The following is a 22,397-nucleotide window of genomic DNA, read 5'->3' as shown; positions in this document are numbered from 1 at the left end:
TCGCGATATATCGCCGAATCGATTTTTTTTTTAACACCCCTAATCGACATATTATGCAAAATATCAAACTTGATGTTACAATCCACAAACAAGGCCACCCCTCCACCTCCTTTACCAGTTCGATTAGTAGATACCATATTGTATCCAGGTAAATCAAAATCCACGTCCTTGTTATCTTTCATCCATGTTTCTGAGATTGCAATAATATTTATTTTGTTGTTGAACTTCTGGAGATATTCTTTGATGTGTCCAAAGTTAGTATATAGACTCCTGCTGTTAAAATGAATTATTGAGAGCTTACCAGTGAGATTAATTGATTTGTTGAATTGTTCATCAGTGAAATAGTGGCACTTGTCCGCTTTGTTGTTGTAAAAGTTTTTGTCAGGGTCGAGTATTCCATTTGGATCGTTCAAGGCATATTCCACAAATTGATCATCTAAATCGGTGTAGTTTGTCGATGTGGGGTCAACTTTTTGAGACATAATTAATCGTCGTAGACTTCCAACTCCTGCAATCGCTTGACAACCCTGGTTTTGATCTCCTCTGGTGAGCTCCCTTGTGTCTTGATAAGGACTTTGCAGTTGGCGGTCCAAGTTGCCATGATTTTCCCATCTTTCTTCAGTTGACGTGCCTTTCTTGCGATTTCTGCATTCTTTTTGGTCAGGTTTTCATTTAGAAAGACATTCTTGCCTTTCAGTTTTGGGCCTTGCTTGAGGAGTGCGATCTTGCTTTTTCTGTCAGTAAGTTTCATGAACACCATAGGTGGTTTTCTCCCTTCAGATGGAAGTGTGTAACACTCTTGAATATGCTGCGATTCCACCGTTATTTCAAATTCCCGTAGTTTGGTTATCACCTGTTGCTCCACTGATTCATTGTCAGGATTTAGGTCAGAATCCTCATCACTTCTCCTGGCCGCGGCTTGTGCATACGTGCGCGGCCTGACTTTAATGCCAGTGATAATGACATCATTGATGCGAGATTTTTGATCAAGCTCATCTACCTGTTCCTGCAAGGTGACAATTTGCAGGTCTTTCTTTTTCATCTCCACCTTCTGGGCTTGAACCACATCCCGCAGTTGCATCACCTCATCCAGCAGTTTCTGGTTAGATTCCTTTATGGTTTTATCCATTTTTTCCATGGTTTTCTCCATTTTTTGGATAATAGTCTTTAGCTCCTCAATGTCTTCCGTTCTTTTCCCACTAGGCATGTTGTAAGAACAAAAAAGTTGTTGTTACAGCTGCGCCGCAGGGAGTGAATCGCAGAGCGATAAGTTGCGTCCTTCTCTATCAGAGTCAGGAAGCAGAAATAATAAAATAAATCTTACTGAAATTACTAAACGAGCATATAGTGCAGGGAAAAAAAATTGATAACACTGTATGGAGGATCATACGTTTATGCTTCACATAGTTTAATTTAAAGTACATTTAAAAGCAATTACAAACAGTTATAGACATTTAAAAGCAACAAACAGAAATAATAAAATAAATCTTACTGAAATTACTAAACGAGCATATAGTGCAGGGAAAAAAAATTGCTTTGAAAGACCTTAATCATGAGTAAGGGAAAAGAACAGATTTTTTTCTATTTTTTATTTATTTTTTTAATGGATTTAAAAGCATTCCCACTTTATTGGTATGTTTTGAATCTTTAGTCATTCATATTAAAAATTGAAATCATATTCACAGACATTTGGATACTGGTTGTGGATTTCAATATGCATAGTGATGTACAGTACAGTACTGTGCATGCATATGCATTCATGAAATGAAACATTGCATACTCACATCAATTTCTTGGACACGTTCACAAAATTTCAATATGACACCTTCCAGTTTACACTACACTCCTCACATCAACCTGCTGCTCTCCCAGTCATTGGAATGTTTAGAAGACTTAACAAGCTGTCTCTTTGCAAGTTTATGCTTGCAAACTAAGGCCTGGTACACACATGAACACTTCTCAAATCTTCAAATATTGTCCGTTACAGATGCCACAAAGATTTTTAAAAATAAGTCATTCAACATTTTGGTCAATGTGTGTGGTGTGCTCTGATCATCTCAACGCAGAGCAGAGCAGCGAATCTTCATGTGTGTCATGAAGATTCACTTTTATCACCAGTCTTCATTCACTTGATTTCTCAAAAACAAAGAAGACACAAGATATGTGCCGATTGCCATGTTGTTAAAAAAAAAGACTTGCTTTGGAAAATGTTACAAAAACCTACTTCAGATAGGACACATTTGGTTTTATCTTTGTTGATCAATCACACCATTTTGATTGGCTATGTTCTGTTGATGTCACAGTTCAGTACTCGTTGGCTTTCTCCACACACACAAAGATTTTATGTGGGAAGTAGTTAAAACATTTAGCATAATATTTAAGATTTATGACCTTATTAGCAGGACAAATCCACTCTTAATGCACCTCAAACAGATGGACAATCAATAGGAACATTTTATAAGACATAAGAGAGTCGGGTATTTTGCTTCCTTGTTCAGAATGGGCAAAATCAGGACAAAAACTGTTTTTGTGTGTTTGACATTAATTTCAATACTAGTTGTGCTGATAGTTGTGAATTTGTGAGTCCAAATGCGGCTGTGCTGTTGTGTTGTTGTTGTTCCTGCTGTGCTTGCTGGCTGCAAAGGCACTGTTCTCAAGGTTAATGCTCTTCACTTGCTCTTCTTTCATGAAGAGGTCGACCAATAAAATCTTCTCCTTGTGGATCTGGAGGCTGATGTCTTTTGGGATGTCTGGGATCAGCCAGTCCACGAGGTCATTCATCAACATCACAACATTCTGAAAACAGAGAGAAGATTGGATGGTTTTGTTGTCTGTCGTAATCAATGACAATTAGTCTTTTAATGCTGTTTAGGTGTGGCGAAAAGTGTCGGAAAATTCTCGTACTGTTGTCCCAAATGATATACTCTCTTTCAAATCTCAACTGCAAACGGAAAGTTTTAGTTTCATCTAAATAATCCTCCTGGTGTCCAGTGCACTTTCTCGGCCTCGTCTGCCTCGCTTATGTGCATTCCAGGAGGAATTCTTCCAAAATCCCCCATGGTGAAATTGTCACAGACATTTTGATGGCATCCACGTCTTCAAATGATCCTGATGACCTTTGGAACGAGGAGAAAATAACACAGAGCCAGGTCCATGGTGATGTAGAGGCTCAGGATAATGTGAGCACTGAGCAGGTGCGTAGGCATGGTTACCCAAAACTGGAGTTGTATATGATTACTTGCTGACATTGCCAAGGCTAATTCTTGTTTATACACCTGCATTGGTAATATGTACTGCTGTTCCCATATGAATCTAAAGATTGTCTGGCTCTAATTCCGTTTGGACATTTGTTTTAACAGTCAAGGCTACATGATGAGGCTGTATTGTGGCTACAATGAATCTGCTGTCAATACGCAAAATGGGGTTGGTGGTCTGGTGCCTGGAGTGCGGCTGGCGTGGGCCGCTCTGCTGGGTGAGCTGGTCTTGGTAGCGCTCAGGAGTCCTTGAACAACAACTACAAGTAGCAACAGTGGTGGCTGAGCTGACCAGAATCGAGGCAATATTGCTTGAAAGCAATGGACGAATGCAACCCGATCTACTCTTCTGGAAGCTACAACATGTGTGAAAGCTGATCCGAGGTCAGCGAAGACGCTACTGGTGAAAGAGAAGAAAGAAGCGAGCAGTGTCTGGGATAGTATGGGATGGATGGGCAACGATATGAAACAATGACTATTCTAAACAATGTATATGACTGATGCGTTTTAGTAATGGATCGATGGGGACGGGTCTCGAATAAGCCATCGGCTTCTACCCGTCAGCCCTTCTTTCGGATGTCAATGTTGCAAATGATGTGATGCGATCGATGTAAGCTGTAATGTGTCCGAAAGGAAAAAAATAAACGCAGGCTTGAGTTGTACTAATGCAACTTTCGCCTTTTCTATGCAGGATTTGTTCGGAGACGTGCTCGTCTGTTGACGGGAAATACTCATACTTTTGAAATATATCTTCTGTGACACCAGTCCTGAAACCTTTGTTACACCACATATGTGTGTGAATGTCATTCTCTCACAGTTAATTTTCATTGATAGAGTGGTCGCCGCTTCAGATGGCTTTAGATATTCCTCCGTTTTATAAAATGCTTCACTTTGGCTTGCCCACCTGGTAAACCTTTTATCCCGGACCAGTTGTGGGTGAAAGTTTTGGAAGTTTTCCATTAATCATGACATGTCTGTCACCCTGTGCATCCTGTCTTTGAGCCAATAGAGATTTTGGTGGCCAGCTCTGAGATATGATGTTCAAAATTTTACATCCATATGCTACGTTTGTGACCATTGAAGGCATCAAACAATAATCCATCTAGATTTTTTCACCCCCCGTCTATATTTGGTTGACCCTGGACAGTGGACACACATCCGAGTAGATTTTGTGGCTGGTCTCCCTCCCTCAGAAGGTAAGACTTCTTGATTACAAATGTGGACAGATGACCAAAATGATTCGTTTTGCTTGTTGTCTAAAATACCTTCAGCTAAGGACACAGCTGAGGCAATCATGCACCATGCTTTCTATTTGCATGGCTTACCAATGAACATGGTATGTGAATAGGGTTGCCAACTTTCTCATCTCGAAATAAGGGACAGGTGCACGGCGCGGTGTCATGGTGGTGTGAGCATGATGTGTGAAATCAGGGTATATCCTGATTAGATTCGAAATGCACAAAGTTTGTACATTCCCTTTAATCCTTACTGCAGGCCATCATTATGTAACCTCATATAAAACCTCAAAGAAATCACAATTTGTCTCCCCCCCCCCCCCCCCCCAAAAAAAAAAAAACAGGTGCAAAAAAAAATAAAATGCAAAAGAGGAGCGTGACTCACCAAATTCACTTTTTCCATGGATACTTGTAACAGCACAGTCTTTTTATCCATTCTCTCTTCCTAACCGACTGGACAATACTACACATCAACATCATCATTATTATTATAATAATAATATTTAGTATTATTATTTTCTAGCCACTTGCGCAGTCTAAGCCGCTACAACAAATGCACGTGACGATGCCTGATGCCTGTGATTGGCTGACAGGTGCCGTGCTTCGTGACATTGCCGTTTTAGCTGATCTCGGACCTGTAGAGTGCGTTTTGCTGTGTTAAGCGCTGATTGCAAAACTGGCCAGCAAGCTAAATTCTGGCGGTATTTGTTCATAAATAGTGCGAGAATACATATTGTATTGCTCCCGCTGATACGTTCCCAGACGATGTATTCAGATTGGCGTTTGAGTCAGTGTAGTAGACATGAAGCTGTGACGAAACCAGTAAGTCTCTCTCTCTCTCTCTCTCTCTCTCTCTCTCTCTCTCTCTCTCTCTCTCTCTCTCTCTCTCTCTCTCTCTCTCCCCATCTCTCTCTCCCTCTCTCTCCCTCTCCCCCCCTCTCTCTCTCCCTCTCCCCCCTCTCTCTCTCTCTCTCTCTCTCCCTCTCCCCCCTCTCGCTCCCTCTCCCCCCTCTCTCCCCCCTCTCCCTCTCCCTCTCTCTCTCTCTCTCTCCCTCTCCCCCCCTCTCTGTCTTCCCTCCCCTCTCTCTCTCGCTCTCTCTCTCTCCCTCTCCTCTCTCTCCCCCTCCCCATCCCCCCTCTCTCTCTGTCTCTCACTCTTTCTCTCTCTCTCGCTCCCTCTCTCTCTCCCCCCCCCTCTCTCTCTCTCTCTCCCCCCCCCCTCTCTCTCTCTCTCTCTTCCCCCCATCTCTCTCTCTCTCTCTCTCTTCCCCCCATCTCTCTCTCTCTCTCTCCCCCCCTCTCTCTCTCTCTCTTCTCTCTCCCCCCCCCCTCTCTCTCTCTCTCTCTCTTTTTTATTTGTTGCCTCTCTACCTTGCAAGATCTCCCACATATAACGCCACACCCATTGACTCATTTTATTGGCTACGAGCAACTTACTTGTCAACCTACAGGAGCAGCCATGGTCCAAAAGAGTAGGGTAAGAATGGAGAATTATTTCACAGGACTTTTGAGGCCACGTACTGGACACAACAATTTAGCCCAAAATACGAAATAACATAACAATTTAGCCCAAAATACGAAATAAAAATTGCAATTGAAGCGTAGACTTTCTTAAATAGAAAGCTTCCATAACAGTAGAAACAATTGTAATTGATGACTAACATCCCGACCAATCCAAACCACCAACCATCCTCTGTCTGGTCTTGTACAGTAAACACCCACCTGAACACACATTACCTGAAAAATGATTACAAAGGCCAGTCGAATAGCCAGCACTGCCCAGAATTCCTTTGAAATCTCATACGGAGTGGTTGACCAAGGTGGTTCTCTGTAGTCCTTGTATCTATAAAAACAAACCGAAGTTTTCATGTTTTGATATTTTTAATGCTTGATTTTACACACATAGATTTAACAGCTCCCCCAACCCTCGTGAGGATAGGCGGTTGAAAAATTGATGGATTATGGATGGATGGATGATTTAACAGCTTGTCATGTTATCAACATTAAATCCCATACTTTGTAAGACTATTTTTTTTTCTGGGGTGGAATGCCCATTCAACCTATAGTCATTTACACCTTTGACTTGACAATCTCATTGTGGCCATGTTGAATAAATGACTGCTACCAAAACATTTCCATGCTGGCGCAAAGAAGCTGCCATCTATACTATGTGATAGCTAGTAACAAGAAGAGGTCTTGGTCTTTTTTTGTTTTTTTTTTGTTTTAACTTAGTGGACCAAAATTATTAATCACTAAAGTGGTGGGGTTTTTTTTCCGTTTTTTTTTATTTTTTTTATTTTAATGAATCTAATTCATTCATTCATTCATTCATTCATTCTCCTTTTTTTTTTTTTATTAATCTATTGATGTAAATTCTATTTACTTGTATACTTCCAATGTTTGTTTTATTGTTCTTGTTTTACTTATCTTTACTGCATGACTGATTTCTGTTCCATGAACAGCACTTTGTATACAGCAATGCTTGTTTTAAAGTGCTTTATAAATAAAGTTGAGTTGAGATAACTGATTAACGACTGATTATATAACTGACAGAAGTAGCCTATGAAGAACAATGATTAGCATAATTTATCTTTTCATATTTTGGAAATTGGAATTCTTATTAACAGCTATTGTTTTTAGCCTTAATTAACTTGTTACTCAGTGGAAATTTTAGACCAGCCAGAGATCACATTTATCAACTCGACCAACCCGCTGAGTTGATAAATGTGATCTCCTGTTGTGTTTTTTTTGTTGTTTTTTTATTTTTTTTTTATTTTTTATTTTTGCAATAACAACTGAACTAAGACTGAGTTCCCACCTGCATATCTCAACTGCATAGCCAAGTTGCATGGGATCCATTGGCTCTTTCCCATCCTGGAAGTTGCTGACATTAAAATAGGAGAGAGTATGGTTGACAAATCCATGCATGGTGCCATCGGGGCTGTACATGTACTGGTAGACCATCCGAGGGATGAAGTCTGATGTGAAGGAGATGACAAATGCCTAGGAATTGTAGGTGAGTAAGTGCTGTTAGAGGTGCTATTCAAACAGGTGGCACAAAATGGGAGTCATACTGATAATGATTGATGAACAATGAAAACAAATAGTAGGACTACATCAAATGAACACCCTTTACAATGACTATAAGTTACATTAATGTTAGTGAATGGACGAGTTCCACTCTTTTCCACTCAGAAGTTGCCCACGATGAGAGGAGCATAGCAGATGTGGGCAGTCACACTAATTTCCCTCCCCGCCTCAAGGAAATTGTGGTCCACCATCTCAGGAGGGGGAAGCGAAGCACCATTAACACAGTGGGGAAAGGGTGCTACATCTGATCAGAATGCCTCCTGTGACGTCTCCCTGATGAGGTCACATCCCACTGAGAGGAGGCCCCATGGGGACGGACTTTCGTGACTTGCTATCATCAGTGGCCGGGTTTACATGGAGACTTTTTTTGTCAGTCCGATTGAATTCATTCTGAATGAAGATTTCTGGTCACTTGTTTACATGTGACGTGATCCATTCCGAGCAGCTGTTTACATGCTTCAATGTAAGTCAGATGAATTGTTACAGCTGTGGGACGTGCGGAGATCCATGTATACATCAAGTGATTTATCAAGACGGAGTTCATTCATCTATTAAGCTCCTTAGTTGTAATGGTTTTGACACTTTTTATTCAAGCAAACTATTGATAAAAGGTAGCAAGTTTCACGTACTTTATTAAAACTAGTTCCTCGTCGCTTGGTAAGACGCTGCACTTTTAAAAGTTATTTATTTATTTAAAATACAGGGTATTCGTAGATCGGACACAGCCTGGCTATTCCGATTGAACAGTTTACATGATGCTCGTTTGAACTAGCAAACGGAATAACCCGGAAATTCATATGAAATTCCATTCGGATTCAGCCATTTAATTCTGGTTGAGGTGTTTATGTGAAGTAATTTCATTCCGATTGGTTGTTTGATTCATTCTAATTGGAATACATGGCTCCATGTAAATCTGAATACCAAAACAAATATAACTTTGAATAACTTCTATACATTTAATGACTGTGGCTTTCTCTATGTAGAATTTGCATAATATTACAAATATTGTGAAAACGGAATGAAATATGAAATGAAGTTGAAGAACGTAAGTGACAACAGTACACCACTAATCGGTTTTGACACTCAGCAAGTCAGCTGTTTCTTTGCAAAGTTAATAGTTGAGAAAGAATAATAAATAAATCTGTGAGCGCAACATCCATCTGATGATTTGGAATCCAAAAGATTACATATTTATTTTCATTTCCTCTGATTGGCTGACAATATGTACTTCATTGAGAAAAATGACAACTGAAACTGAAAATTCTATTGCTGTGAATAGGACATTATATAGCACATTATTTTGAAAAGGTGCCATCAGTGTAGGTCACGTGTTGTAATATTTCCATTTCAGGTTATAATGAAAAACAAAACAAAACACTTACATTGATAATGACAGCCACTTTGGCAACACCCCTTAGAATGTTGTACCATATACCTGAATATCAAATGGAAAATATGTTAAAAAATCTAATACCTGATTTGTGTGAAACACCTGACATGAAATATAGACAGACAGACAGACGGACAGACTACCAACCAATGTCTTTGGCTCTTGCTGCCACTGGTCGTCGTAACTCGGTCACAAACTTCTTTGCATCAAGTCGTATTTCAATGATGTTGTTGAGCAGCGCAAACAATGGAGCCAATGGGAAGGATGCCACAAATAATGTGACAAAACCAAACTGAATAACTGGGAAATAACCAGGAAAGAGGATAAGTTAACAAATGCAGTAACAGTATGACACAGTGAAGCTGACTGTGACACCTTTGCTCCCATTCCAGACGATTAAGCAATGCCGCTTAACTTTTTCAATTTATTTAAGCTAGTTTTCATATTTCATGCCCCCCTCCTCTTAGTTATCATTTAAGACCCCAATGCAGCATGTTCTAGATCAGGCTTGCCCAATCCTGGTCCTCGAGGGCCGGAGTCCTGCAGGTTCTAGATGCTTCCGTCCTCCAACACACCTGATTGCTATCATCAGCTCATTGGCAAGTTCAGCACAAGCCTGATAACGATCCTGATATTTAGACTCGGGTGCATTGGCGGACGTAAACATCTAAAACCTGCAGGACTCCAGCCCTCGAGGACCAGGATTATTGAAGCCTGTTTCAGATCATTGAATGTAATGTTGAAGATACTACTAGACTGATTAAAAACAATAAGCCATGGACCAGGTCACAACTAAACCTTCAAGACGTGTGTTTGTGTGAAAATTCCAACTAACAAAGGTGAATGTGTCAATAAAATGATACTTCATACGTGGTACTCACTCATTTCCATATATTCAGGTGTTAATCCAGAAAATCGCTCCAGGAAGTGGTCGGTTTCATATCTCAGCAACTTCTTCTGCCTCTCTTCCTCTTGAAAAGTGCCTTGCTTTGACTGGATGTAGCGAATAAGCTTCTTCAGCTTGCTGAGGAATGTACAAATACACAGTAAGATGGACTCAGTTTATATTTCAATGCCTCCAAATAGAAAGAAGGATACAGCATTTGTTTCATTGTGATACTGTATATACAATGTGCCATACATATACTGTACCTGTTGACAACTAAATTGGGACACAAAGAACATAGATTTGTTAAAATTGACGTTATTTTAGAGAGTCTCCTTGAGTTCCCACCATATATTGGCATGAATTGGCGAACTGATAAAAAAAAAGCAGCAAATGTTTCATTGGAACTCAGAATTTTAATCTGATCTTCCTTAAAGTCCCTGTAAAGTAAAAAAAAAAAATGTCTTTAAAATATCACACCACACAGAAGAGTGTTGTTAACAACCCTGCCAAATTTGAATGATGAAAAAGAAGAAATCTACAAGTATGTGAAATGAGGCTTCAAGATTATAACTCCACTCTCTGCTGTGTGCATATCTGCTCAATATGCTCAAACTACACACCACTCATCTTTCAACTTCCAAACAAATTCATAAAATTACGAAGACTTTGAAAAATGGTTACTGCATCATCTAGCATCTTTCTTATGCCTACACATGACTGCATGTTTCAGCCGTTCAAGTATATCTATTTTAAAGCGTGCAGTGGCTCGAACATACCTCACCGGCTTTTCCACACAGCAACAACGAGGCACTCTCAAGCAGCCAAGCACTGTCAAGTCGGACTTTCCTTTACATTTTTTGTCCTCTGTTTGCTCTTCCATATTTCTCTGTATGACATGCCTGCACGCATTCCAGACAACAAGGCACTCTAAAGTCCCTGAAGCCCTAGTCCACTGTGGCATGTCACTTTTTTTTTTAAATCCAACTCCCCCCAGCTCTTACGTCATTTCTTTGCATTAAGTGTGTGCACTCACGTCCAACAACAAGGCACTCTAAGATGGCCACATCAGTGGATTATCTGAAGGAAAGCTGCATTTTTGGGATTTAGGCATAGGTAGCTAACTGTATCAGATAACCACTAATGTGAGCCAAGACGCCCAAGTTCTGGGTTCACCAATTCTGGTCATCGTGGTCCAGAATCTTGCACGTTTTAGATGTTTCTGCCTAGCAACGCACCTGCTACTAAAGATCATGTTCATTATCAGGCATGCTGATGAGGTGATTATATGAATTAGGTGTGCTAGTGGACGGAAAGATCTAAAACAGTGGTGTCAAAGTCCGGTCCTCGAGGGCCTGACTCCTGCATGTTTTAGAGGTTTCCCACATTCAACACAACTGATTTATATTTAAGCTCATCAGCAAGCTCTGTCGGAGCCTGATAATTTTCCTGATCATTGAATCAGGTGTGTTGGAGTAGAGAAACCTCAAAAACATGCAGGACTCAGGCCCTTGCGGACCCATATTGTGGTGGAGGCGCGACTCATGCCACTTGAACCTTGCTTTAGCCAACCCCATCTAAAAAAAAAAAAATTGTGAAAACTGGAATGGTGAAAACACTTTATTACTGACCATCCACAACTGAGTACTAAGTATCGTCTACATAGTTCCGAGTCTTTGCACATTTTCAGCACTTATCTTTGAACATGTGTCAATCATGCATTCAAAAATATATCTCTGAATTCACTTTACAGGGACTATTCTCAGATATTGTTGCAAAGCAAGATCATCGAGCGAGTTGAGGTCCAGTTTTATTATAGGTTAATTGCATGATTGCTTGGCAGTGACTGCATACTTTCGTCACAACAGTATTCTTAAGATTAGCAAGTGAGACCAGTTGGTTGACACATTCCTGCCAGAATACATTCAGGAGAAACTTCCGTGCGTGAAGTGTTTAAAATGCAAACATATTCTTACGCAAAGTATTACAATCAACATGTGATGAAGACTTACGGTATTCCAATCTCAAAAAGGTTGTTCTGAATGAGCTGCTTTCCCAACATGGTGATACTCAGCTGAATACACAACTCCATCAGACAGCCGCCATGAGTACACTGTGAATCCACAATCAGATTGTGAAATTGACTGCAGACTAATTCTACTTTTACCCGTAGGCAGTATCTTATTTTGAAATGGCTTGGTCAGAAACATCAAAAAGCCCAAAATGGGTCACAATACTGGCTATGGGCTACATTAAAAAAAATAAAAAAATAAAAAAAATAAATAAAAAATAAAAAAAATCATGTGGGGTTGTTCCAATGATTCTGCAACCGTATGTCATGTTGCTATCCTGAAAATTGGGTAGTCAATAGGAATGTAACAATAACGGCAATATATCGTGATTTGTCGTCGTCATGTCACGATATTAAAAGCAACACATCTGTTAAAAAGACGATGTTGCATTAGTAGTTTATTAGTGCAGTTTAATTTTAATTATGAATGTTTTGGTCACTTCGGCAGTCGATCCTATAAATCAGTCATACATTTTTTAACATCTCCTTCCAAAAAAACAAAAAAAAACAACAAAAAAAACAACTTTTTGCCTGCTTCAGCTGAACACAACATTGTAACTGCGTAGACCATGATACTTTGAGATGCAGTAGAAGCAAATAACAATGACACAACCAAGCCTGTTTCTGCAAAACTGTTATTATGTACAAAAACACAATATTTTGCTCGTTTTAAAAATTATTGTGAGTTTTTATACAATATTGTGAGCTTTTTTATATCGCCAAACTCCAAACAATATCGTGATATTTATCGTATCGTGATATCTGGATATCGTAACATTACATCCCAAGTTGTCAATGTACCCTCATTTCAGAGAGATGCTGTAAGTCATGACACAACAATGGTGGCACCTATTGCAAATTATATTGTAAATATTATCCATCCATTATCTGTACCGTTTATCCTAATTAGGTTGTGGGTCATTAAGATTGTTTTCAAAATACAGTATTTTTCGGACTATATGTCACTCCGGAGTATAGTTTCTCCGGAGTATCAGTCATTTTTTTTGGTGAAATTTAATTTTACAAAAACTGTGAGCAAGAAGAGCAAAGCTTGCCTTCCCAAAATCCCCATTGGAAAGCAGAGTGTGCACTGCACTGCTTCATTCCGACTGTTAAGTGTCATGTTTTGGTTCTGAGTGTTTGGGTTTTGTTTAGTTTTAGGTGTTGTGGTGTTTTGTCCTATGTTCTCCCAATATCTCGTTATCGTTAACCTTGTCCACCTGCGTGTGTCTTCCCTTCCCAGTATGTGTGACCAATCAGTGCCCTCAGCCTATTGTGTTTCCCAGGTGTGTCTTGTTAGTGTTTCGTTAGTGTTGGTGTATTTAGTCATCGGTGTTTGTTTACGCGGTGTGGGAGCATTGTCTTGTCTTGTTGAGTTGTGTTGGTGTCGTTGCTCAAGTCAAGTCAAGTCAAGTCAAGTCAAGTCAAGTCAAGTCAAGTTTTGTAAGAACCATTGTTTGTTGGTCTCCAGTCAAGATTCCACTTGTCTTTGTCACATTCAGTCGCCCACGTTCTGTCAAGTTCACCCTCGTCCACCTCTAGTCAAGTTGCCCACGTCCTGTAACGTTTCCCCACGCCTTGCCAAGTTTCCCCATGACTTGTCAAGTTACCCACGTCCTGTAAAGTTTCCCCACACCTTGCCGAGTTTCCCCACGCCTTGCCAAGTTTCCCCACGCCTTGCCAAGTCTCTCTACGTCCCTGCCAAGTCTCTCTACGTCCCAGCCAAGTCTCACCATGTCCCAGCCAAGTCACCCCATGTTCAGTCCAGTCATGGCGATCAGTCCGCTCACGTCCCGCCCCATCATCGCTACCTGCTTCCCCTTGTCCAGACTGGTCTTGGCAACCAGTCCTCTCACGTTCCGTCCAGTTTATTACTTGGTATTTGTAAATAAGGTTCCTCACATTGCCCTTCCTGTCTGTCTCCCTGTAATGTTTCACCACCACTGGGTTCATCTCCCCTCACCCACTCGCACCTCCACCCTTCGTGACATTAATGAACTCAGAGCGTTGTTCAAATGTGCCGTTTATTCGTCTTAAAAAACGAGTGCTGGACCAATGTGTCAGACAGTACAAGGAAACAGTTCAACCTGCCACTCATTCAAAATCAGTCCCCGACATACGGCTGTGGTGCCCTTGAGCAAGACACAGATACCCTGAACTGCTCGCCCAGTGATGAAGCAGCCCCCTGCTCTAGTGTGTACCACTCACAGTATGTTCGCTATGATGAGACAAATTGCAGGGATCAAATTTCGTTTAAACGTGTACATGACCAAAAAAAGAGGATCTATATCTCATCTATAACCACAATAAAGTTTTCTTTTTCAGTTCAAAATGACTTACATTAGCTAGAATCCCATGCCAGTTTACAGTAACAGGTAGAATTCTGGTTGCATATTGTGTCTTTTGATACTATAAATCCTTTTTGTGGCTTTTGTGGCTTCTTCTTGTGGAAGCTGAACAACTCTGGCAATAATGCGGTACTCCATTTTTTGAGGCATTATGAATAACTGAACAGCTCATTTGAACAACACTGACTTTCTGAACGGTGGGAGTGAAGCAATGAGCTCCGTCCTTATTTCCAAATGCAGCCAATGGAATGGGGATTCTTGGTGCCAATTTCAGCTCTATTTTAATATATACAGTATACAATATTTTAAAATATACAAGTCACACCTGAGTATATGCGCCAGCACCCCCCGCGACCCTTGTGAGGAATAAGCGGTCAAGATGAAGAAAATAAGTCACACCTGAGTGTAATACCGGCCAATTTTGCCAAACTATATATATATAGAAAAAAAGAAGAAGAAGAAGAAAAAAAAAGTATGATATCGTCTGAAAAATACTTCCATTGAGAATACAGAAGATCTTGAAAGTTCTAAGTGGACATATTTTCTACTTCCGAGCACTCTGGAATTGAGCGTCAGTAAATTTTATATTAACGACTAGTTCCACATTGTAATATGGAGTCAAGGCTACCAAGGGTAATTGATTTAAGCACCAAAAAATTATAACCGATTAAGGATTTTTTATTTTATTTTATTTTTTAAAGTGAGACAATATTTTCAGTGTGACAGCACAGTTATCGCAACACTTACCTCTTCCATTCTGTAGGATTCAAACACATACAAATAGTTGCCTGGCCGTCCTACCAGCCTGATAAGAAAAGACAATGAGTCATCTTATTTCTTTATTTATTTTTTTAATATTCAATCCTTAGCCATAGCGTTTTAAGTGAAATAAATGAAAACGTGGAAAAAAAATCAAATACATCAAAAAGTGCAGAAATAGCACTAACCTTCCCCTGAAGAATGCAATGTAGATGATTGGTGTGAAAGCATTGACAAACTTCAGAATGAAGGTTTTAAAAATGAGTCGCTCCTCAAAATTCTTGTCAGTTTTTGGAACCTCTAAAATAGAAAACATATTGGTTTGAAATGTTTCCACTTCCTCCACTCAATTTTCGTCAGGGGTGAATTACAGGTTTCTACCAATATGAGTGAAGAGGCAGTATAATAATAATGCATTGGATTTATATAGTGCTTTTCTAGACACTTGTTTTTATTTTCGTTTTTTTCACTTTCTTTGTTGTTGGTTTCTTGCTCTTTGGTGGAGCCTGATACCCATTGTGTGTTTTGAAATTGCCTGAAACAAATAATAAAATACAAATACAATACAAATACACTCACCTAAAACAGTCAGCCATCGCGCCACTGCTCCATACACCTCATCCAGTATAAGGATGACCACAAGGTTGATTATGGCTGCTGTTGTTTTGACAGTTAGTTGTACGTGGTTCCGTGTGACTGGATTGGAGCTCATATGAAGAGCAGCTTTTGTGGATATTCGGTACAGGATCACACCAAATACAATGGCAAACGTAACACCAATCTGATAACACAGAAATGCATAGTCAGAAATACATACAAGCAAAAACGACTTTCGTAACACCTTACCATCAACAACATTGTGACGATATTCGTCATGTAGGCAGGAAGGCGATCTCGACACGTCAGCTTTTCCATCTGAGAAATACAAAGCTATTGTAAATGCAAATTTTAATAAGTGCAGTAATTCCAAGCTGGTCTGTGGAACGCAAAGGACAAAATGGAAAAAACAAGCAAGTCACAGTTCTTATGATCGGAATCGGGAAAGAAAACAATGGAGATTTGTCTATTGCTATATGGGGTTCCTCAAGGGTCAGTTCTTGGACCCCTTTTGCTCAGCCTGTATATAAGAAAGCTACCCTTGGGTCAAATTCTTCAAAACTCGAATGTTGGCTACCATGGCTCTGCAGAATTTATCGAGCAGTGTTCTCAAATGCTTACAGTTCAATTAAGGTTTTGTTTAACTGTTTAAAACAAATAAATAGCTAGACAAGGTTTTCCAGAGTCTAAAATCGAGTCTACTTGTTGTCACCAAATTGCAAGAGTGCCGGGGGCGCAGCAGCACCTTCCTACCAATTACACAATTAACAAAAATGAGGATGAAGATTTTACGCCGAGTGCAGTCTACTTTCTGAAAATATGTCTGTGAGCACTCTACTGAATTTTGCTAAATTGGGAAGTCTTTGACAATAAGTCTCCTAAGACCTAAACACGAAACTGCGCGCGCTTAGTGTCATATGGCGGCTTGGGGATGTGTTACTGCTTCAATGAGTGAAAATCTTTAGGGCATGTGTTGGGCCAGATATGCGACTACAGAAAACTACAAAAATGACGTAACCTTCCCAAGACTCACACAATAGAGCAAAGCAATCAGCATGTATTACCTTATATTGTTTTTTGGGATCTCTGCTTAAAGACTTCTGCATGACTTGGAATTCATATTCAGCCCTGGGGTGGTCCTGTGGTAGTCATGGACAGAAAAAAACAACTGACAGATGTTAAAAGTGCTGGGGAGACGTAAATAGTGTATAAAAAGATGGACATGGATCCTGTGGAAGAAGAAAGTCATATTATATAGAAGTTTGCCCTTTCTTCATTATCACTTTTATAACCATCACTCAAAATGAGGTATTGTATTTTTGTTTTTATCTTAATTTAAAGTTTGGTATTGCTGCATTTATGTCATTTTTGTATCATTAAAAAAAAAAAAAAAAAACTGAGAATAGATGAACTCAAAACAAATTGCTTCACCATGCTCCTGTGTGAAGAAATTCGAACACTGCCCATGCATCAGTCCTTCATGCTTTCGTATTGCCAAAATCTGGCTCACATTGCTCCATCTATAACATTTAAGTTCAATGTTTTCAAATCTATTTTATGAATAGATTTATTATAATGTTTGGAAAGAATGAGAAACAAATTTAGGAGTAGCAGAGAGACAGAATAAGAATATATACTGGTACACATAAAAAAAAAGATACTTTATCCAAACCTTGAGTGCTTCCTGTAAAAAATAAACCAAGAGAGACAGAGGAGGGGGTGGAGGGGAAAGATCTATCGTTAGTAAAAGCGATCTGAATATCATGAACTATGGTAACAGCATGATTAACTCATTCAAACCCCAAAATTTATAAATACATTTCTTAATACTTTGTCCTGCACTCCTAAAAATGTATTTATACTTTGATACAGCGTCTGACATAAAAAGGTCGCTTAAAGCAATGGTAGTTATTACAAAAAATGGCCAGCAGGTGGCATCAGTGTATAAGAGATGAGCCAGTGCCATGTTGCAACAAGAGTTGGCTGGGAGTGAATGAGTTAATAAATATAATACATAATTAAAAATTATTAATGATGGAATATGATGTCAGGCAATCTACGGTAAGTAAACATCTCATTCACACAGTGATTACAAAACAGTGGCAACTGGGGGATTCAGTCTTGCTTGAGAACATTTGAGAGCTGTGGGTGTACAGAGAAAAATCTGCGAGTTAAGAGACATTCAGATCTCTATCACCTGGGTCAAGGCATGTACAGTACAGTATACACATACGCCAGCCCTGGAGAGCCGCCACTGCAAACAGCCATTCACATTCAGAATCATTCACACCCAATTTAGAGTCATGAATGAATGAAATGCATGTATCAGGAATGTAACAATTAGAAGACAATGCATTTATGTATTTGCTGTTTCCAGGTGAAGAAGTAAACCTTTGGAAAAGCCATGCAGGCCATCGTGACTGAATGGGATTGGTCATAGACTTTCAAGACTTACCTCCTCGTCTTCAAACCCGGTCAGGTCCCATTCATAATTAAGCCTCATTTGTCTCCTCTTCCAGTGCTCCATGAACATGGCAGCTTTTGTTGAAAGACAAAGTGGAGGACAAAGAAGATAATCAAAAGAAAGCAAGTCAGATGATTTTTTTTTTTCCCCCTCATTAGAAATGCACCTCTGTTGCTGACAAGAAGTCTGAACCATATCAATTCGAGAGTGTCCATCCAGGTTAGGCCTAATTAAATAATTGGAATTATGTTCTCAATACACATGTATAAAGCTTGATTAATTTTGATACCTGTCACAAAATAAACTTTGGAATGCTGTATTTCTGTAAATAAATTCTGTATGTGTATTCTATAGTTACACAAGTACTGGTACCTACATTTCAAAATAAAGCCCTTTTGACTATTTATTGTTTACTTAATTTTGAGGGCTATTTATTATAATGAAACATAATTTAAAAGAAATGATGCACACGCACGCCCGCGCACCACGCACACACTCACTCTTCTCTATTATTCGTAAGCATGAACTTTGATTTTGACTTGACAGTGACTATTTGAAAAATAAAAGAGACTATGCTGTATGCCTACAGTGTATTTGATTAATAATTTGCAAGTGTGCATGTGCGTGTGTGTTCACCCACCCCAAAGAGCCATGAATATAGAGAAGAATACAGTAGCAGGGTTGTCGAATAAGTGACTGGCTCTTGCAGTTCCACACGCAGAGCTCAACTTCCAATAGCTGCACACTTTATCACACAAAGGGCACATGGTGATGTTGTTTTTTTGGTGGCATATCTCCATGCTGTAAGACACAATTGAAATATATTGGAGGGGGAAGTAAAACAAAAAATGCATCACAAAAAAATAAATAAATGAGAAACAAAACAGAAACAGTTTCAAAGGGCTTCTTCACATGTCCCCAGTTGACAAATATTAACTACATTGCCTGATCTAACCACAAGAGGCCAAGAAAAAAACAAAAAACAAAACATCAGGAGAAAAACAAGTAACCTTAAGAAGGAACTGCAAATGTGGAAATCCCTCTAGTTCCAGGATGACCAGGCTGCAACGGACGGATGCCAAATGAGTAGCAGGCAACCGAAGCTGTTGCTAGCTAGCTAGCTGCTTCTGCGCAAGTAGCACAGAGCTTCATATATAGCTTCAGTCACATATACATATAAACCCGATCGGGAGTTCTCTTACAAGGGTGAGCTGGCCATGAGGTTAACAGTACACGTCATTAAAATTGAGGCTGGCCAGAGGCCACGGGATGTTGCTGATGGTTTCAACACAGTGATCTCTTCCAAAGTAGATGTAATATTAACACCACTACGAGGCTTGAGCGTTTTGTCTCTACACTGAAGACAAATGGCAGCATATGCCATAATATCCTGTGGGTGATGAAAAGCAGAGGTTTTAATGTCCAACGTCAAACATACTGTATTTTCATGCACCATGTGACATGGGCAGCCATGACTGAGTGGGAGCAGCCCGCTTCACAATCTTGACTTGGGTGCCCTTAAGCAAGGCACAGAGAAAACTATGTGGCATTTTTGATTGACTGTTATCGACATAACCATCAGAGCAGGGTTATCAGGCAGTAGGACACATTTTGTGTCAAGAAATTAGAGTAAAAGAAAAATACATAAATAAATTGTAGAAAACGGGATTCAATTCCATGACGTTGCACTTTCAAAGCAACTATAACCAATTGGCTACAAGGCAGTACCGTGACTTCTGCAAAATTGGTACTTGTAGTTCTTGTTCACCGCAAAAGCAGCAGGAAAATTGCTGGTCACAACAAAATATCCACTTTGAATTATTTGACGATAAGAAAATAATCAAGTACTGGTACATAAATTTTAAAAGACAAGACACGATTCTCTTTATCTATGCTACATATTTTGCTCGGTAAGTTGTGACTATCATGCTCTTTCTCTTTTAAACAGATTTCATTTTCATAGTATATATACACATTTAATTCCATTCTCTGTTTGTGTGTTATAATGAGAGAAAAAAAAACATATTATGACTGCACTAAATATTGTAACTGAGCAAGAATGTATGACTTGACTTGCAACTTAACACAAATGATGACTTGGCTCAGTTACCTTGAAATGTGGACTCAAATGTTTTTTTTTTGTTTTTTTTTCAAGAAAAGAAACTACCTGGGACTTGCTTGACATTTCAAGGTTAAGACTTGAATCTTACACGTACTGTATGTGTCTGTAATTTACTTTTGAAAACCATCTTTGATGTGCGTGATTGTTGTCGGAAAACCCGATTGCCTGCAAGGCTAGATTTACACTCCAAGGCTCAAATAACACAATTCCTTTTTTTTTTTTTTTGGCTTCAAAATAGCACATTATTTAGGCATGAGAGTGTAAGGAGAAAAAAACAAACAAACATGTCATTGGATATGCCACTAGTGTGACACATAAACATCTAAAACAATACAAACAAGTGAGTTAGAGGCGTTAACTTTTTACACAATGACATGCCATTTTATGCCTTTTTAGTAGCGTCAGAGGTTATGTATGTTTTTTCATTGGTTTGATTAATGCGTGGGATGTGCATGAGCATATGCACGTTTGTGTCTTTGCGTGTGCATGTGTGTGTGGTTATTTATTCTCTTGTAATGATGTTCACCTTGGTATATTGTCATCGACTGTTGCACATCCGTACAGAAAGACTATGACTCCCACCAGGGAAGCAGGAATCAGCATTTGGGTGTACAATCCCAACCAGGCAAAGTACAGACCAATCTTCTCTCCAAAGTACTTCCTTAACAAAATATGACAAACAAAATGAAATTTACTCCCAGACAGGCAATTAATTCAACAAACATTTACACAAACGTTAATTGGCTTGAGAGTAGTGATGGCAAAATGAAGCCCCGTAAAGCAATGAAGCCCTGCAGTGAAATGCTTCACACACACGTAGGGGCTTCAAGATGATTCATTTCCTCGACTACGCCATCATGTGGACAGAAAAATGTATAACATGCTTGGTGCATGCAATAAAATGGTGGGGTGTAAATCATGCTCTAAATACAAAAGAATATATATTTGAAGAGTGTTTTAACATGAATTGTTCTGTTACTTTGTCTATGTTTGTGCTTATGCAACAAGTGAAAATGTGAAATAAGGAGGTAAATAAAGTGCTTATTCATTTTTATTTAAAATCAATATTTTTTCCGAAGTTTTTGGACTCAGGCGGTTTGTTTGTTTTTGCAGAGAATTTCACCTGCTTTGGAAAAAAAAAACTCTTTCACATGTTACTGATGAAGCAGGGGTGCATCGATATGAGATAGCAAGTTTGTATAGAATTGGACGCGTATATTTCTGTGATTCCCAGTACTGAAGGGGACTTTCAACTGTGAACAGAAAAATGTGAATTTTATGTGTTGTCACATTTTATTTTATTTTATTATTGGAATCTGTTAAAATAGTACCGTAATTACAGTGCATTACCTTCTAAGGTGAGATCTGCTCAAAGTGCTACAGTCCCAAACAAGGGAAAATCTCTTTCTTGCTGGTTCCATCGCAAAAATAAGCTCGTCAAATCGAATGCCAAAAGCAAAAAAAGTAGCGCAATAAGGGACCGGAAAACAGAAAAAGTGAAGGGGAACCCATAGCGTTTCTTTGCCGCTTTCATTTCGAACTACACTCAAACCTAGCGAATCATTTCCTGAATCAGTCACGTGGTACACCTGCTTCGTGGGGCTTCAAACGTCACCACGTACGTCATCAACACACACACTGACACGCCGTTCATGAACCACTCATCTACATTACTCGGCACACGCTTCAGGGATTCGACCCAAGAAGCACATCACTACTTGAGAGGAAGACAGAGAGAGAGAGAGGGAGAGAGAGAGAGAGAGAGAGAGAGAGAGAGAGAGAGAGAGAGAGAGAGAGAGAGAGAGAGAGAGAGAGAGACAGACAGACAGACAGACAGACAGACAGACAGAGAGACAGAGTTACCTCACTAGTCCGATGGGCTGGTACTTGTAGAAGACACTGTAGTTTGCCCACTCCTCATACAACAGCTGAGAAATAGATCACTGTTCTTAATGTCCCAGCATGTCAATGTGTAAAACTGCATGAAATGAATTTTCTATTCTTCGTCTCAGCAGAATGCCCGCTACATGTACATTTATTATCGATTGCTGCTGAATATAAACCACAAATCAATATCTTATTTAGAGCACCACTTTGATCAACTCATTAAATTATTTTAAATTCGTTCAAATCATCAATCCATCCATTATCTTGACCGCTTATTCCTCACAAGGGTCGTGG

General features: G+C 39.4%; 1 protein-coding gene across 1 annotated transcript in view; it reads right to left on the bottom strand.

Moving 5' to 3' along the window:
* Positions 1-1,511: 1,511 nt before the first annotated feature.
* Positions 1,512-22,397, bottom strand: part of ano1b (anoctamin 1, calcium activated chloride channel b) — a 97,504-nt gene continuing 76,618 nt past the window's right edge. The window contains exons 9-25 of the mRNA XM_077515504.1: positions 22,080-22,144; positions 20,743-20,877; positions 18,735-18,895; positions 18,086-18,168; positions 17,303-17,314; positions 16,695-16,769; positions 15,880-15,948; positions 15,613-15,814; positions 15,222-15,333; positions 15,022-15,079; positions 11,868-11,968; positions 9,851-9,993; positions 9,117-9,269; positions 8,962-9,014; positions 7,308-7,492; positions 6,227-6,332; positions 1,512-2,796 (exon numbers count right to left, since the gene is read on the bottom strand). Of these exons, the coding sequence (XP_077371630.1) occupies positions 2,554-2,796; positions 6,227-6,332; positions 7,308-7,492; positions 8,962-9,014; positions 9,117-9,269; positions 9,851-9,993; positions 11,868-11,968; positions 15,022-15,079; positions 15,222-15,333; positions 15,613-15,814; positions 15,880-15,948; positions 16,695-16,769; positions 17,303-17,314; positions 18,086-18,168; positions 18,735-18,895; positions 20,743-20,877; positions 22,080-22,144 (1,956 nt within the window). The 3' untranslated portion in view covers positions 1,512-2,553. The remainder of the gene's footprint in view (positions 2,797-6,226; positions 6,333-7,307; positions 7,493-8,961; positions 9,015-9,116; positions 9,270-9,850; positions 9,994-11,867; positions 11,969-15,021; positions 15,080-15,221; positions 15,334-15,612; positions 15,815-15,879; positions 15,949-16,694; positions 16,770-17,302; positions 17,315-18,085; positions 18,169-18,734; positions 18,896-20,742; positions 20,878-22,079; positions 22,145-22,397) is intronic.

Source organism: Festucalex cinctus, chromosome 3 (assembly GCF_051991245.1).
Source record: "Festucalex cinctus isolate MCC-2025b chromosome 3, RoL_Fcin_1.0, whole genome shotgun sequence".
NCBI classification, from domain to species: Eukaryota; Metazoa; Chordata; class Actinopteri; order Syngnathiformes; family Syngnathidae; genus Festucalex; species Festucalex cinctus.
This window is presented reverse-complemented; position numbering and strand designations above follow the sequence as displayed.